The 18269-nt window shown below is 39.7% G+C and overlaps 1 protein-coding gene across 1 annotated transcript in view; it reads right to left on the bottom strand.

Annotated features, from left to right (window-relative positions):
* SRRM3 (serine/arginine repetitive matrix 3) overlaps window positions 1–18269 on the bottom strand; it is a gene marked incomplete at both ends in the record, with an annotated part of 77536 nt that overhangs the window by 47645 nt on the left and 11622 nt on the right. The window contains one exon of the mRNA XM_083372797.1: window positions 10834–10935. Coding sequence (XP_083228923.1) covers window positions 10834–10935 — 102 coding nt within the window. The remainder of the gene's footprint in view (window positions 1–10833; window positions 10936–18269) is intronic.

Genomic DNA, 18269 nt, shown 5'->3' with positions numbered 1-18269 from the left:
CAAGAAAAAAGAGAAAAAAAGTCATTCAGAGCTTACCAATATATCTAGTATTATTGGAAAAGCCCCATTCTGAATATGATTTCATTCATGTTTGCACCAGGATTCTTTGTGTGTTTGACTGCACATTGTAAAACAATTGACAAAACTAATATTATTTCTATATGCCACAATCACATTAAAACTTCTTTTCTGTAATTTTTTGTCCGTGTGTGTGTGTGTGCGTGTGTGTGTGTGTGTGTGTGTATGGCTGAAGTGACTGAGCAAAAAATTTCAATCTTCAGCAGGTTTGCAGGGTTAATAGACTCCTAGTTCAGATTAATTCCACACATACAGGTAATCCTTGACTTAAAACCACAATTGAGACCAAAATTTCTATTGCTAAATGAGGCACTTGTTAGGTGAATTTTGCCCCATTTTATGACCTTTCTTGTCACAGTTGTTATGTGAATCACTACAGACGTTCAGTTAGTAACATGGTTATTAAATGAACTTGGCTTCCCTATTGATTTTGCTTGTGATAAATGAACAAAAAGTGATCACATGACCCCAGGACACTGCAACTGTCATTAATATGAGTCAGTTGCCAAGTGCCTGAATTTTGATCATGTGACCATGGGGATGCCACTTTGGAACAATCAGCTTGAATGATCTCTTTTTCTGTCCCAATTGAAGTTGGCCTTAATGAATGTAATATTTTTTGTATTTGGCATATGCCATTTCTGCACATTTATAAACAGTGCAGTAATAATTTTAAACTGAGGAAAAGAACTCCATTAAAGAGCATGGTCAGGGAGACTAAAAATTCCCCATCAGTTTTTATTGTCTGGAGAAAGACTGAGAAAGAGGCAGACAGTTCATCTGGTCTTATATTTCTTCCTAAGTGAAATATTAACTAGTGGAACAACCTGCCTCCAGAGGTGGTGAATGCTCCAACACTGGAGGTTTTTAAGAAGAGACTGGACAGCCATTTGCCTGAAATGGTATAGGGTTTCCTGCCTGAGCAGGGGGTTGGACTAGATGACCTCCAAGGTCCCTTCCAACTTTATATTATTATTATATATTAAATTATTATTTTTAAGTTACTATAATTCATTCCAAACTTGCACATATATATTAGCATCTTAGTATAAATTAGCATTCGCCAATCTTATACAGTACAAAGAGCAGCATTATCCAAAGGCCTCCTGTGTTAGCATGCAGTCGCTTGGAGCTCTCTGCTATTATGTCACATTTACACCCAGCCTGACATATTGTTCTTTCTAGCTGACCCCGACAGTACAGGCAGTATAGAAAACAGGGAGAGCTACTGAGCTGGTAAGGGCAAGATGAAAAGGTTGGGATTTTAAGGAGAACTCTTATGAGAAGGAGAAATAAAATCTAATGGTTAGCAGACCAATCTGAATTCTAGGACAGACTTTTCAAGACAGCCCAGGGCAAAACTTTTGATGTGATCGGAAGTGAGGAGAAATCTCAAGATGCGCTGAAGGAAAGAAAGTATTGTTATAGGACAAGCCTACCCAAGGCAGCTAACTTGTGGGAAGCCAGGAGAGAGACTATATCCTGCCCTCTCAGAAAAATAATATCAACCATAATAATTAATCTCCTTGCTTGTCTCTAAGTGGTTGATTAATTATATGCCATCAAGTCTTTTTTTTACCACATAGACTTTTTCCAGGAAGATCTATGAAAATCTATAAGAGAATAACAGAGTTGGAAGGGACCTCTACCATTCCAGACAAGTGGCTGTCCAGTCTCTTCTTAAAAGTCTCCAGTGATGGAGCACCAATAATTTCTGAAGGCAAGCCATTCCATTGGTTAATTGTTCTCACTGTCAGGAAATTTCTCCGTTCTTCTCTACACTCTTTCTAGAGTTCCAACATATGGTGACCAAAACTGGATGCAATATTCAAAGTGTGGTCTTACTAAGACTTTATAAGTGATACTATCCTACTTATCTCTAAATATGGAGAGGGAAAGGAATGTAAAAGTAGAAGAGTTCTTATTCAGTGAAGAAAATTCTAAGACTGAAAACTTTGTTTGGTTGCTTAGCTAAGTTGCAAAGCTGCTTAAAATGAACCTTATCTTGTTTTGCTATGTTAGTAAGAGAAAAATCACAAAAATGACTTGGCTGCACAATCTTGGATCACATCCACAACTGCCAAAGCCCTCATAACTTCTCTGTAAATACAATTTATAATTTTCTTTAAAGAGCCTTGGTGGAGCAGTGGGCTAATGCCTCCTTAAGTAACACCAGCTGCCTGCAATTAGTGCAGGTTCGCGTCCCACCAGGCTCAAGGTTGACTCAGCCTTCCATCCTTCCGAGGTAGGTAAAATGAGGACCCAGATTGTTGGGGGCAATTAAGCTGACTTTGTAATAATGCCGCTTGGGGTGTGTGTGAAAGCCCTAATAAGCAGGCATATACATAGAATGAAGGCTACTGCTAAGCTTGTAAGCCGCCCTGAGTCTTCGGAGAAAGGCGGGATATAAATGGAATTAAAATAAATAAAAATAAAATAATCCAGATGATGTTTTAAATCAGGGAATTTGGCTTTAGTTTCCAAAATAATTTCTTGGATTAGGCAGAATGGGAATCCCTTTAATTGTATTTATTTATTAAAAAATTAACCCATGTGTTGTCAATAAGAGTAAATTGTTTACTGAGAGCTATCTGTCAATTCAAAAAGTATTGAATCAGCATGCAAGCAATGCCTCCTCACCAATAAAAAAAATCCATCATGGACAAAATAGAGAAAATCACTGTAATAACATTTGGAAATGTCACACACACACACCGCCTTTGTCTCTGCTTTTTCAGAAACAGCATATAATTACAATATTATGGCTAAATAATGTTTTTTGGAGGTGGGACTCTCCAGCCTTCTTTGGAAAGGAGTCAGGAGGGGGAAACTGCAGCAAGAGTAGTATAGCCCAACAGATACTGGCTGGGAGATATTAATCTCTGCTGTTGAAGAAGCTTAACCTGATTATAAGCCACGCGAATAATTGGCTGTTGTAAAGGAAATGGACCCCAGGATGTTTGGGGGAGAGATATTAGTGGGCTGGAGAAATAAAAAAAGGAACATAGTTTTTCGATGAGTAAAAAGATTACTCATAGTTTTCTTCATGGATAAAAGGTAAAGTATCCTTTGAGTCAAAGTTTGTCCTTTGGTAAGTTCATGGACATATCCATGCATTCTTCTGGTTAACAGCACAAACTTCTTTATCTATAGTTATTGGAGAGCAAAAACTCTAAAAAACAGTACTCATGAGCTTCAGTTCATGATTGTCTCATGACAGAGGACTGAGGTGGGGGTTGTATCCCTGTGTATCCAGGTGTGTGTTTTTTGGCAATAATTTGTGGGCAGGAGAATGGTGAAACACAATACAAATGTTCTTCCATTGAGAGAAAAGCTGAATCTCATTGCTCTCAATTAAATTGGCTTTGTGATACTGTCATGTATGCATAGCTGATAGATTACAAGCTACAGAACAGTGTCATAAAGTAGGCTGTACATCTTTCACTAGTTCTATCACAAGATCAACCAAAAGAAGATTAGTTGGATCAGGCCAAAAGCCTAACTAATCCAGCCCATGAAGCCAAAGAATCTAGACCAGGGGTGTTGAACTGCTGGCCCACGTGCCAGATGCATCATAGTAAAACCATGCCCACCCCATTGCCGGCAATGGTAAAAAAAGTCATGATACATTGTGACATGTCACATGACATTATGAGTTTAACACCACTGACCTAGATCAAGAGATGGAAACTCTTCAGAATCAGGGATCCCTAAAACTCAGAGCCACTCAGAGCCACAGTCTTGCAAGGTTGAGTGGAAATCTGATTTTTCTCATCCAAACCCTTTCACCTTCCAGGCACAAAGACAGAACTTCAGCTGCATCATTTCACTAGGCAGGGTGGAGATATAAAATTACTTCATAAAGTTACTATATCATACAGATGACAACTCACTCCTTGTTGCCAGATGACCTTACCTAGAGATGTCATATAGATGTTAAATGGGTAGAGAGAATGCTGAGGCCTTTGGGATCCTATAAATCATAGGCTACAGATTAAAGCCCTCCCCTTATCAACACTGATTGGAACTGGCCCTGGAGAAGGAAGAGAACCAGCATAACAGAATGCTACTCACTCCCCAATCCAATTCAGAAGAATACTGCGATCAATGGTGCTGTAAGCTACTAAAAGATCAAAACAAGAAATGACCATGCCCATCCCACTTCTGCCAGAGGTCACCTACAAGCATGATCAATGCAATTTCAGTCCTGTACTCCCCTTGGTGTGAGAACAGGCATATCCTTAATTTTCACTTCTAAAATTTTGGAGGATACAATGTAGTCATGTAGAACATAGGTGACAAGATTTACCCTAAAGTACATGATGTTATTGTATATGTATAAATCAGAAGAAGTGGGATAGGCAAGAAGAGGGAGTTTTCAAGCACTTCAGTTCAGTCTCCAAATGATCTCCTTTATCTTGCGACAAAAGTAAAAAAATAACAAAAAAAGCTTCTTTCAACATGTAAAAAACAAGAAAAAGAGTCAAGGAATTGATTGGTCCATTAGTGGGAGAAAGTGGCATTAAGGTGACAGGCAAAAGGGAGAAAGCCTGACCTCAATACCTGGGAAGATTCTGGAAATGTTAATCAAGCAACACATCAATGAACGCCTAGAGGCAAACAAAGTTATAACCAAAAGCCAACATGGGTTTGTCAAGAACAGATCATGCCAGACAAGTCTTATTGCATTCTTTGACAAGGTGACAAAATTAGTGGATCAGAGGAATACTGTGGATATCATTTACTTGGACTTCAATAAGGCATTTGATAAAGTAGACCACAACCTACTACTTGATAAGATAGAAAAATGTGGGTTAGACAGCATCACCACCAGATGGATTTATAACTGGTTGACCAACCACACTCAATGTGTAGTCCTCAATGGAACTGCATCTACATGGAGGGAAGTGTGCAGTGGGGTGCCCCAGGGCTCTGTTCTGGGCCCAGTTCTCTTCAACATCTTCATTAACGATTTGGATGAGGGGATAGATGGGGAACTCATCAAATTTTCAGGTGACACCAAGCTGGCAGGAATAGCCAACATTCCAGAAGATAGGCTTAAGATACAGAAGGATCTTGACAGAGTTGAACATTGGGCATAATCTAAGAAAATGAAATTCAATGGTGGAAAAAATAAGGTTCTACATTTAGGCAAGAAAAACCAAATGTACAGATATAGTATAGGGGTTACCTTGCTCAATAGTAGTAACTGTGAGAGGGATCTCGGAGTCCTAGTGGACAATCACTTAAATATGAGCCAGCAGTGTGCTGCAGCTGCCAAAAAAGCCAACACAGTACTAGGCTGCATTAACAGGGATAGAATCAAGATCATGTGAAGTGTTAATACCACTTTACAATGCCTTCATAAGGCCACACTTGGAATACTGCATCCAGGTTTGCCACCATGATGTAAACAAGATACTGAGACTCTAGAAAGAGTACAGAGAAGAGCAACAAAAACGATCAATGGCTAAGATTTCTGCTTATTTGAAGGATCATTCACAAGAAAGATACATTTCGGTTTGGAGAAGATGGATAGATTATATTCAGAAAAAGTATGGGACTAAAAAGTTCCATTTAGCTTATGAGTAAATTTTAGATTGTTATAATTTATTATAATGGGAAATTTTCTTTTTTAATTATACAGTATTATTATTGTATTAGTATAATTTGGATACTTTTAGGTTGTTTGTAATTATGTTATAGGCGGGTTAAAGTGCATTATGTATTTGGTTATTTATATAGTTGGTTAATGTTAGTTAGATTATGATTATTATATATTTGTAACCCTGTAATCAGCTTTGGGAAGTGGGGGAGGGGGAGGGGGGTTTAGGGGTGGGTTGGGGATGGGATAATATTGTAACTTTTATAAAACTTTTCAATAAAAAAATGATCAAGGGACTGGAGGCTGAAACACATAAAGAACAGTTGCTGGAATTGGATTGAAAAGAAGGACTACGGATGACATGAAAGCAGTGTTCCAATATCTCAGGGGCTGCCACAAAGAAGAAGGAGTCAAGCTATTCTCCAAAGCACCTGAAGGCAAGTCAAGAAGCAATGGATGGAAACTAACCAAAGAGAGAAGCAACCTAGAACTAAGGAGAAATTTCCTGACAGTTAGAACAATTAATCAGTGGAACAACCTGCCTCCAGAAGTTGTGAAAGTTCCAACATTGGAAGTTTTTAAGAAAAGATTGGCCAACTATTTTTCTGAAATGGCATGGGGTTTCCTGCCTGAGCATGGGGTTGGACTAGAAGACCTTCAAGGTCCCTTCCAACTCCTATTCTATTCTATTCTATTCTATTCTATTCTATTCTATTCTATTCTATTCTATTCTATTCTATTCTATTCTATTCTATTCTATTCTATTCTATTCTATTCTATTCTATTCTATTCTATTCTATTCTATTCTATTCTATTCTATTCTATTCTATTCTACTCTACTCTACTCTACTCTACTCTATTCTATTCTACTGCTTTTCATCTGGTAGAAGAACCTTTTAGATTGTGGTCGCAATGACACTTTTGGGGGTCTCAAGGGAACTTGAGATGCAAATGCAGCCTGCCCTTGCTAATCTATAGTTTATGTTACATGTAATAAGCATCATTTGGGTTTACATAACATTCTTATCTTTTGACCCATAAACTGACTAAATATCACATTAACCTACCAAACCTAACCAAGGCCAGCAGCAACCAACTTTTGTGGTACAAATGAAATGTGTTATGCAAATGCTGCCAGCAGAACCTTAGCTAACCTAGTTTATCTTATTACATAAGCACAGCTAGGTAGTCCTTACTTGAAAAAAGGAATTATATCTGCAGCAAGATCATGATTACAAGCAAAGCAGATGGAGGCTGCTAAAAAAAGAAACTGATTTAAACCTTGAGATCTAAGGCTTAGGACTACTTTGGCATCTTTTGACTCCATTCTGAGCATTATACCTGTTTTTCTCCTTCCCTTCCTCAGGACCATGGCTTATTTATCTCTGTTGCCCCAAACGGCCAGCCCTAACAAAGTCTTCATATTAATAAATTAACCTTATTCCTGGCCTGAAAATCTTTCTGATTTCTCTCTTGGCTTCCCTGATGGCTGTCCTGGCTGATGGCTGTACATTAATGTGCAATTCAATGCTGGGCAATGTGTAGTACAGTAGTTCAATCAATCGATCAGAATAGAGCTGAAAGGGACCTTGGAGGTCTTCCAGTCCAGTCCCCAAGCAGACACTCTATACCAGTGATGGCGAACCTTTTAGAGACCAAGTGCCCAAACTGCAACCCCAAACCCACTTATGTATCATCGAGTGCCAGGCGGGCATGGCCCTTTGGGTGGGTGGGGCCAATTGGGTGGGCATGGCCAATTGGGTGAGCGTAGCTACAGTGGAAGCTGCAGACTGGGTGGGACTAAAAAGTTCAATCAATCAATTCCAACTTTGCGAGAACTTTTTTTTCCAACGAGAAGTTGATTAATTGAACCTTTTTGGGGGGATACATGGCGGCAGAGGCCTAAAGGGAAAAGGTTTTATAAAACCCAGCTGAAGGCCTAGGACTGGAGCAACAGCATGCGTGCCCACAGAGAGGGCTCTGCGTGCCACCTGTGGCACGCGTGCCATAGATTCGCCATCACGGCCCTATACCATTTCAGACAAGTGACAATTCAGTCTCTTCTTAAAACCTCCAGTGATGAAGCACCCACAACCTCTGAAGGCAAGATGTTCCACTGGTTAATTGCCCTCACTGTTGGGAAGTTTCTCCTTAATTGCAGGTTGCTTCTCTCCTTCTCTTCCATTGTTTCTTATCTTGCCTTCTGATGCTTTGAAAAATAAGGTAACCCCCTCAAATACTGAAACACCACTGTCATGTCACCCCTAGTCCTTCTCTTTTCCACACTAGCCAAACTCAAATCCTGCAACCTTTCTTCACCTATTTGAACAAGCCGGCCTGGTCTGATGGGTTTGGGGTATTTTAATTGCAATTTTAATTAACTTTTTACTGTAATTGGGCTATTCTATTTAATTCTCATTTTAACTTTTGTATATTGTATTTTTATTGCATTTTATTGCCCTGTACACCGCCCTGAGTCCTTCAGGAGAAGGGCGGTATAGAAATTAAATTAATAAATAATAAATTAATAAATATGTTTTAGTCTCCAGACCTTTAGTTTAGGAGAAGCCTCCAGTTCAGGAGAAGCAACCCCCTTAACAATTAAAAGGCTTGTGCAGGGGACTGACCACCATCTTTGTCATCCATTAGGAAATAACTCCAGAGATGCAGAAAAGAAGATTACAGTGTGGTTCACAGCATGTTGTATCCTCCTTTTCATAAATTGATGACTTTTTAATGACAAGCAGCAAATAGACTGGTTAACTAGCCAATGACAGCAGGGGTGGATTGGTCATTTGATAGAAAAAGACTTCTTTAGTTGGGATGATGAATTTAGCCTGAAATGAATTAGCTTTGACATAGTCTATCCATGGTATAGGAAGAGTAATTCAGAAACCAAGGGTTAGCTTAACAGAGAGCAATCTCTTTGCAGGCTTGCCCAGCCAATTAACCTTTTCTAGTGATCAAGATGAATATTGAACTTAATGAGTTATCTGTTGAATGCTCAGTCAATGCTCATTTCATAGGTTCATGAAATTACTAATATTGGGACAAAATAAAACAATGATGTACCAAAGACCAGGGGAAGATTAAACTGCTGGATAAAAGAGTTGGCCAGGACATAAATTTCCATGATGAAGAGCTGGCTAAGAACAGCCAAATCCCTTTCTAATACTCTTCTCCATTAGTCAATGGAACAATATTTCATGATAAAACCCAGCTGATCAGAATCAACACTTTTAGATTATAAAACAGGAGACAAAAAGGAACTGTGCTTGCCTATTTTGGGGCGTGCTTGTGTGAGAAGTATAAAAGCTACTCTGATCCATACTTTACAATTGTATTTGCTGTTTTTTGCATTACTTCTCTGCTATCTTCTCAACACAGCACTCTTTCGAGAGTTACAAGATAACTTTTTCCAACTCTCTGATGACTAATTTAGATAATTCTCCTGATAATATTAGTTAGGAAAATCATGTTCATCAGCAATAGATGCCTCTAATTAGTTGTGCTGGAAATGAGGAATGCATACTAAAAGCAGAGACATCACCCTGCCAACAAAAGTGCATATAGTCAAGGCCATGGTTTTCCCAGTTGCAATGTATGGCTGTAAAAGATGGACCATAATAAAGGCTGAGCACCAAAGAATTGAGGCCTTTGAACTATGGTGCTGGAGAAGACTCCTGTGAGTCCCTTGGACTGCAAGGCATTCAAACTGGACAGGCCTAGAGGAGATCAACCCTGACTGCTCTTTAGAAGGCCAGATCCTGAAGTTGAAACTCTAATAATAATAATAATAATAATAATAATAATAATAATAATAATAATAATAATAATAATAATAATAATAATAATAATAATAAAAAAGTTGGAAGGGACCTTGGAGGTCATCTAGTCCAACCCCCTGCTCAGGCAGGAAACCTTATACCATTTCAGGCAAATGGCTGTCCAGTCTCTTCTTAAAAACCTCCAGTGTTGGAGCATTCACCACTTCTGGAGGCAGGTTGTTCCACTGGTTAATTGTTCTAACTGTCAGGAAGTTTCTCCTTAGTTCTACTTTGGCCTCCTAATGAGAAGGAAGGACTGACTGGAGAAGAGCCTAATGCTGGGAAAGATTGAGGGCAAGAGAAGAAGGGGACGACAGAGAATGAGGTGGCTGGATGGAGTCACTGAAGCAGTAGGTGTGAGCTTAAATGGACTCCAGAAGATGGTAGAGGACAGGAAGGCCTGGAGGAACGTTGTCCATGTGGTTGCGATGGGTCAGACACGACTTCGCAGCTAACAACAACAACAATTAGTTGTGCTGGAAATGAGGAATGTACTAAAGGGACAACTACTGTATAATCAAGCTGCGATTCAATAAACCTGTGCAATAGTTGTATTATACTGAGAAACTGTTACTTTCTATGGTGATTGAACCAGCTAAGGACAAAATTCCTTAGAAAAAGGGAAATGGTTGTCTATGATTTCCCCCTTTAAGATGCACTTCTGAGATTATTGTGGAGAACCCCATCTGAACTGGACAGAACCATCAAAGGGGCTACATTGGGGGAGGGGGGGAGAGAAAACCATGTTTCCTAATAAGTATATAGAAACAGGAGAGGTTGTTACAACCATCTTCCTCTGCCTGCATTGTGGTTTCATGGACAAAAATTTAAATATTTTAGTCCAGTATTTTGCAATATGGTTCCTTTTCAATGGCCATATTGGATAGTAATTGAGAATAATCAGCAGCACTCTAATTATCTGACATTTGAGGCACACTGGTCCTGCTATTTTTATGGCTTTGGTGGCGGTTATATCTTAAATAAACTGGGTAAAATGATGTACAGGCTACTTGTGAGCACCAGAACCCTTCATGTGAAGGCTCGTATTAGTTGTAACAGAGCAACAGTAAGTGATGAAATTTTAACTGTCTGCCATGGGATTTGCTGTTTTCTTCAGCAGAGAGTCCCCCCCCCTCCGCCTGCCTGCACAGTGGCTGGAAAAAAAGAATACTGGATAGAAAGTCCAGTTCATCCTTCTTGCTGGCATACTAAGTTTCTACATGCAACGATTTGGGGGCAATTAGACTCTTTTGAATCTGCTCCACAGAGCTGGAGAAAGAGAAGCCAAGTTGATGTGATTGATAGCAATCTCTCCATACTCACATATGCCGTCCGTGTTGATCTTCACGAGTGAGAACACCCTCTTTTTCCATCAGCATTTGCCGGAAGGTGCCAACCTTCTGCCGGATATCCTCTTCAGAATACCTGTAGGAAGGAAGGAAGGAAGGAAGGAAGGAAGGAAGGAAGGAAGGAAGGAAGGAAGGAAGGAAGGAAGGAAGGAAGGAAGGAAGGACATCAACAGTGTTCAGAGTTTACCCTCCTACAGATATCCATATTTCCTTTACTAAAGGAACCCCCTCCAAATCACAAGTCAACCATCCTGACTTTTTTGACACCTCCCTTCCCCCAAGGACATCCCTGCTAAGGATAATTAGCATCTGGGATAGTAGACATCTTTTTCCATTTCCCCATATTAATTCAATAACAGAAGACTTTTCTATGTTGGCTTGCAGAAGCCACACACCAAAAGGAAACTGCACTAATGGCCACATTCTCCTTGGTCTACTGCAGTATCTTGTCCTTGATGCTATAAAGTGCTGGGCACACCATGTGCCATTGGTCTCCACAGCAGAGCCTCAGTTGCGCACAGAGTCCAGGAATTAGGATATCAATAATTCTTATTCATCTAACTTCAAAGAATATAAAGCAACACATTTGGGAGTTCCGTAGTGACTCAACAACATGGAACAGACCTCACAGACATACAAGGAGGAAATTAGGAAGGGATAGATACTGAAATAATTGATGTGTGCTTTCACGCAAATTGGAAAATAGTCCTTATTTCAAACTGCAGCTTTGCCTTTGGAATGGTACTTGTTGCGTTACATAAACAGCTCAGATCAAATAATTTGTCATTGTGGCAGGAACGGCACCTATATTCACAACAGCCAATTTGTAAATAGTGCACCCCCAATCTTCTTAGCATTGACTGTAACCACCCAATACACTTTGCTCAGTGGCCACCCCTTTTATCTTCCCAGCAACTTCCTACCAGCCTGTCCTCTGTTCACCTCCCAACCTTCCTACTGCCCTCCAACTTCAATGATATGTTTTTCAGCAATTATAAAACAAATTGAATGCTTTATTCAATTCAGCACAGAATGGCAAAAGAGGAGATGTAACTAACAGACCAAACTCCATAATGCCTCTAAACTATATTCCAGTGAATGGAATCAGACATGAATCAGAAATTTCCCTCTTTAAAATTTCATCTACTTTCCCCTATATTCTGATGCCAGTATCTATCTGGCAAATCACGGACTGTCTTCACACTTTACTCTTAGCCTTAATGTGCTTTGTTTAGTTTTTACTTAGTGTGATGTGTGAAGCCAGTCACCATGCCTTATTTAACAAATCCCATTTAAATTAAACCAGGATTCAAAGCAATGTATGTGAGCAGCCACTGTCCTAATATCTGTGTGCATCTATGCTTCAGAAAGTCAGTGGCTCCTAAACTGGGGGGTAATTGCTCCCAAGGTGGTAATTTGGGCATATCCTAATTGTACAAATTGCACAATTTGTAATTGCTTGCTTGTGAACTGAGGGTTGAATTTGGGACTGCCACTGTTAAGATAACCATAAAATAACAGATTCTGCATTTTTTTGTGAGGTTAATGACATTATTTGAGACTGGAAAAAGGGTAATTGGGTCAAACAGTTTAAGAACCACTCCCCTTGAAGTTAAATACCCAATTATGGAGTGGTTTTACTTCTCCATCTCTATAGCAGAGGTGTTGTCCATGTTTCCACTGCTTTGTTGAATTATTTATTATTTATGTATTGGGGGGATGTTTTCCATGTAGCTAGCCACCCAGAGTTATTTAGCAAGTGGGCAGCCATAAACACTGAATAAATATTAAAAACAATTGCATGAATAGTTAAAGTATGACATTAGCTCTAAATTCTATGCAGGTCAAAGAGTCTTTCCCCATGACTGAATTAAAAAGCTTTTTACTCTTGAACGGGCAGAAGGCAATCCCAGATTAAATTTGTTATTCCCCTCACAGTCCGTATCTTGCTTCTATGGTTCCTCTCCCCAGTCAGAGCAAATCTTGACCCTGCAGGCTCTTCAATTAATAGTTAGGAATTGAATCCCTGTATTCAGGGACAAGGATGTCTTTATCTACTTCTCTGAGCATTCATCTGTTTTAAGTTGAAAAGGGTTCTTCTCTCCAAAGTATAGGCTAACAGCGTTTAAGAGATTTTATATTGTACACCGCAAGGCTGTTGTTAGGCATTGCTCAAATAAGTGGGAAAATGCTACTTTCATATTGCAATGTATTGGGATTTTATTTGAACTGTTTCACGTGTCTGTTTGAATGCTGCTTAAGGTTGCTCAATTGGTGTGTCTGTGTAACCGTCACTGACTAGCCAGACTTGCTGTTTCCAAAAAGATCATTGGATGATTTGGGGTGGGAATGAGTTCCTTTAAACCTATTGGCCACTGCCTAGTGGCAACCGTATGAGTAGCTGCGCAGAAGCCTCTGTTTCAGTTCTGTTCCAGTTTGCCTCAATAAAGCAATGTTCCTGTTTGCAACCTCTGGTCTTGCTTATTGCCAGCAAAGAACTCACTACACAACAGATATCATCACAGCTTATAACCATTTATCTCACTCATGGGTTGAGGACAAGATGAAATCCATATAAAAGGGGAAAATAAGAATGATTGCCAAATTATTTGGATTTGTAAATAATTAACTGTAATGTATGATGCTGTTACTCTGCTATTGTATTCTGCTGTTTTGCTCTGCTATTGTATCAGGATAAAAAGACAACTCTCTCTTTAGCAAAGATAGGAGAAATGAAAATGAAAGCAGATGGAAAGTAATATTCCTATATCACATTTAACCAAGTCTGATGAAGATCTGGCAAAGTGTTTCTCAAACCTGACAACTTTAGGCTGGCTAGGGGATTCTGGGAGTCCACACAAGGTAACATTGCCAAAGTTAAAAAACAGTGATGTAGTAGCTGTTTTTTGTACACTCCCCTGTTGACTTTGGATAGTGTAATCCTTAATTCTGTTTGTTGTCACTTAATGTATTCTGTGAAGTTAACTCATTAATAATGGTGAAGTTACAATTATTTAATTGTATAGCGTAGTGTGTGAACCCAGAAAATAGATTCAGAAATCAGGTTAATTATGTTATCAATCAATCAATCAATCAATCAATCAATCAGAATAGAGCTGGAAGGGGCCATGGAGGTTTTTTAGTTCACCCTCCTGCTCAAGCAGGAGACCCTATACCAGGGGTAGGCAACCTTGGCTCTTTTATGACTCGTGGACTTCAACTCCCAGAATTCCTGAGCCAGCCATGCTGAGGGGAAAGGGAGAGGTTTCCAAGCTGAACCATGCCAGCTCAGGAATTCTGGGAGTTGAAGTCCATGAGTCATGAAGGGGCCACAGTTCCCCCATGCTGGCTCAGGAATTCTGGGAATTGAAGTCCATGAGTCATAAAAGAGCCAAGGTTGCCTACCTCTGCCCTATACCATGGGTGTCAAACTCGCCACATCACATGACATGTTGCGACGTATCACAACTCTTTTTGCATTGCTGGCAATAGGGTGGGCAAAGTTTCGGTATGATGCATCTGGGCCTTGGGCCGGCAGTTTGACACCCCGGCCCTACACCATTTCAGACAGGTCCAGTCTCTTAAAAACCTCCAGTGATGAAGCACCCACACCTTCTAAAGGCAAGCTGTTCCACTGGTTAATTGTTCTCACTGTTAGGAGGTTTCTTCTTAATTCCAGGTTGCTTCTCTCCTTGATTAGGTTCCATCCATTGTTTCTGTTATGTGACACGCCATGTTATGTTAATCCAGTTTATAATTCAATGAAACTTTAGAGTCTGTCTGCTCCTGAAATAGAATACATGTGGGCAAACTTTTCATTGCTAAATACAGCACTTAATATTTGTTGTGTGCACGTAGGGGTGAGTGCATGTGAAGACCATAGCAGATGAAGCAAATGTGAGCCATGGTTTATCCCTGGACATATTTGGATAGTTTGAAATTCCTGCCTATGGCACTTTGTATACTTTTTGAATTATAGTAATTTCCTGGCTCTCCTTGTGCTTCTTATCAGAGACTAGCCACATGGCCTAACCGTAATTTTATTTGTAAACCAGCTAGAAGCACCCAAAGGTGCTTTTCAAAAGGCAGCTGGACTTGCTTTGTATTTTCTTTGAAGATGTTTCACTTCTCATCCAAGAAGCTTCTTCAGTTCTGACTGAATGGTGGGGAGTGGAGGGATTTATATTCTTTGCGGTCATCTGGTTGTTAGCACTCTGAAGGTCGGTGATTAGCATTCCCAGAGTGTTGAGGTCACCTGGGGGTTTATCTGTACTTTTAACAGGGCTTTTTTTCTCATAGAAACCTCAGAATGGAGTTCCGGCACCTTTTTTGGATGGAACCTTGTAGGATAGGCAAGGTGGGTTGTATGACATGTGTGACTTCTGGCACCTTTTTCTTTTACAAAAAAAGCACTGACTTTTAGGGTCACCTGAATCAGAGTGCAAATAGGTGTGGAGCCTTCTTGGAATTGCTGAAAGGACTGCTTTGTAGACAGGAGGTATCATATCCCTCCCCCTCTGTTAAGAGAGGGCTGTTCAATTTTAACATAGGTGGCCTCTTTTACTCCTAGGCACCTAGAAGCACTCAAGTGCGATGGACAGTATAGAAATAAATAAAATTTATCAGGCATGTTTGTTCCAAAAATTATTTGATTGAATTGAATTATAAATTCAGTCAGGTAAATAAAAATACATTTAAGCAAATAAGATAGAAAATGATGCTTCAGATATCCTACCAATTGGGAAATGGGGAAATCAAACCAAAGCAGGCAGCTTGTTTCTGCTATTAAGAAGGAAAGAAAAAGCTTGTGTGGGCTCTTATAGATGGCGCAGCTGCCATCAAAGCCCTGATGAATATTTCATGGCTTCCTTGCTTAGTTTTTCAATAATAGAACAGTTGACTTTGGGTTGGTGTTCAAATACACAGAAGGGACTATCAGCTCTTCCCCATCTCTGTCAGCAGCCTTCTCTCTGCCTTGTATATTTTTTATTGCAGTCACCCTTTTCCTCTCCTCATGAAACAGGGTGTAGCCGGGTGCAAAACAGTCCCCCTTTTTCCACATAGTTCTCACTCTCTACACGCAGGTGAGACACATACGCCAAACTAGATGTAAGAGATCATTGCAGTGGAGAGGATGATGGTGATACTGGATGTATTGTAATGCATATTTTGATCTATATAAAGCTATATAGTTCTATGTTTATCATATTTTTATGTATCTTGATATTTTTCTGGTGGGAGTGATAGTTTTCGTTTCTCTGCTATGGTCTTTCAGTTCTTACTCATCACACACAGGTGAGACACCTATGCCAAACCAGATAAGGGATCATTGTAGTGCAGATGATGAGGACGACGAGGACGACAATACTGGATATATATAGTTCGTATTTTTATCTGCATAAAGGTTTATAGTTTTCTGTTTTTCATAATTTCCTGTTGAGGTAGCTAGTTTTAGCTACTCTGGTATGGTTTTTCAGTTTATCACTTTAGGGCAGGGGAAGCAATGTGCTTTAGGCAGCCTTTCCAATGTCATTGGATTCCAGCTTTCTTCACTACTGCCCAGGTAGCAAAACCTGATGGGAACTGGAATTCAGTCTGTGGAGAATCATTCATCGCACAGCTGTACTCATTTGGGCTGTATCTTGTTTATTATAGAGCAATGTTTTTTTTAACCTCGGCTAATTTAAGATGTGTGGACTTCACCTCAGAGAATTCTGCCCGGGGAAGTTGTCAGGTTTGAAAAACCACTGTTCTAAAGGGAAGCCTGTGAACTGAGTTTCAAGCTAATTGTCTCTTGCTTTCTTCCCAGAAAGAAATTGAAATGGCCTCCTTACAGAAGGTTCTGATTAGTTGGTGTAGTGAACAAAACTGTACAAATTTTCTTGACAGACGAATCAAGGTTACCCTAATTCTTTAGACAGCAGCCAGCAAGATGCCACCTAGCATGAGAGAGGATGGGAAGGTTAGACAAAGAGTGGAAGAGAACACAGATATAACACAATCAAGAAAGAGAACCATCAGTTAGCAGATGATCTTATAAATGGGTGTCAGGTTTTAACATTGTTGTTGTTGTTTTATTGAAAAGTTTTACAATACATTTTTAAATACAAACCCTCCCCCTCCCCCCCTCCCCTCTCCCCAACCCCCCCAACCCTCCCCTCTCCTCCCCCCTCCCCAACTTCCCAGAGCAAACTACAGGGTATAAAAATACAAACAAACATAATCTAAAATATGCAAACAACAATAAAATATTAAATTCTATCGCACTTTAACTCTTAGTAAAATAACCACAAGCTAGTTATACATCATATATATCCGCTACTTATTCAAATGCTAAATGAAACTTTTTAGTCCCATATTTATTCTGGATATAATCAATCCATCTTCTCCACTCCACAAAGTATCTCTGTTGTGACTGGTCTTTCAAATACGCTGAGATCTTTGCCATTTCCGCCAAGTTGGAAACTTTTAAAGTCCATTCTTCTATAGTCGGCAGAGTTGTTGTTGTTGTTGTTGATTAAATGGCAACTTAGCTCAAGTGACCAGAAACCTGGGAAGAAGACTCTTCCAAGAGACACTTCCTGCACTAATGTTGTTACCTAGTTCGGATAACTAAATGTCTGCAAGAAAACAACCAAGCTCAGAGAGAACCAAGAACCCTTCAGACTTTTCCTTATTGTCAGCCCTACAAGGCAGACATGAAGAAACCAGTATCAGGACCAATTCTATGCTAACTATAAAAGCAAAACAACCTATGAAAAACATTGCCTAGAAAACTTTAGAGTCTTCTTCAAGAAGTCGCCAGGAGTCACTACTGACTTGAAGGCAAACACACATATTTGAGTAACACAGTCTGGCAAATCTGAATCTGAATAAAATTCTTTTATCTTCATATGAATTAAGGAGGGGCTTATCTGAGATATTTTCTTGAGTTATTTTCTTGGCTCAAGACTCTATCTGATTGTTGACTTGATATTGGCTTTTTCTTCCTGTCCTTCAAGGCCATTCTCTATCTCCTCCACACTTTTTGAACTCATTAATGAGGGTGAGAAATTCTTTTTACTATATCTAAGAGTCTCTATTTATCTCAGTGTTTTTCAACCTTGGGAATTTTACAATGTGTGGTCTTCATCATCTATAATTCTCCAGGCAGCAAGCTGGCTGAGGAATTCTGGAGTTGAAGTCCCCACATCTTAATTTTGCCAAGGCTGAAGAACACTGATTTGCCTCTTATAGTAAAGATCTCACCCCAGCTGCATGGGCTTGACAACAGGTTAAGAGCACCTAGCAATGTAGCAACTATATCATCATAAAACATTTATTGCTTAAGTTCCAAAGGGAATAGCTTTCTCCTGTTGCCTGCCTCCAGCCCCTAGTGCAGTGGTACTCTGCCTCTGAACAGAGAGGTTA

Source organism: Vipera ursinii, assembly GCF_947247035.1.
Source record: "Vipera ursinii genome assembly, chromosome: 1".
Classification (NCBI taxonomy): domain Eukaryota; kingdom Metazoa; phylum Chordata; class Lepidosauria; order Squamata; family Viperidae; genus Vipera; species Vipera ursinii.
This window is presented reverse-complemented; position numbering and strand designations above follow the sequence as displayed.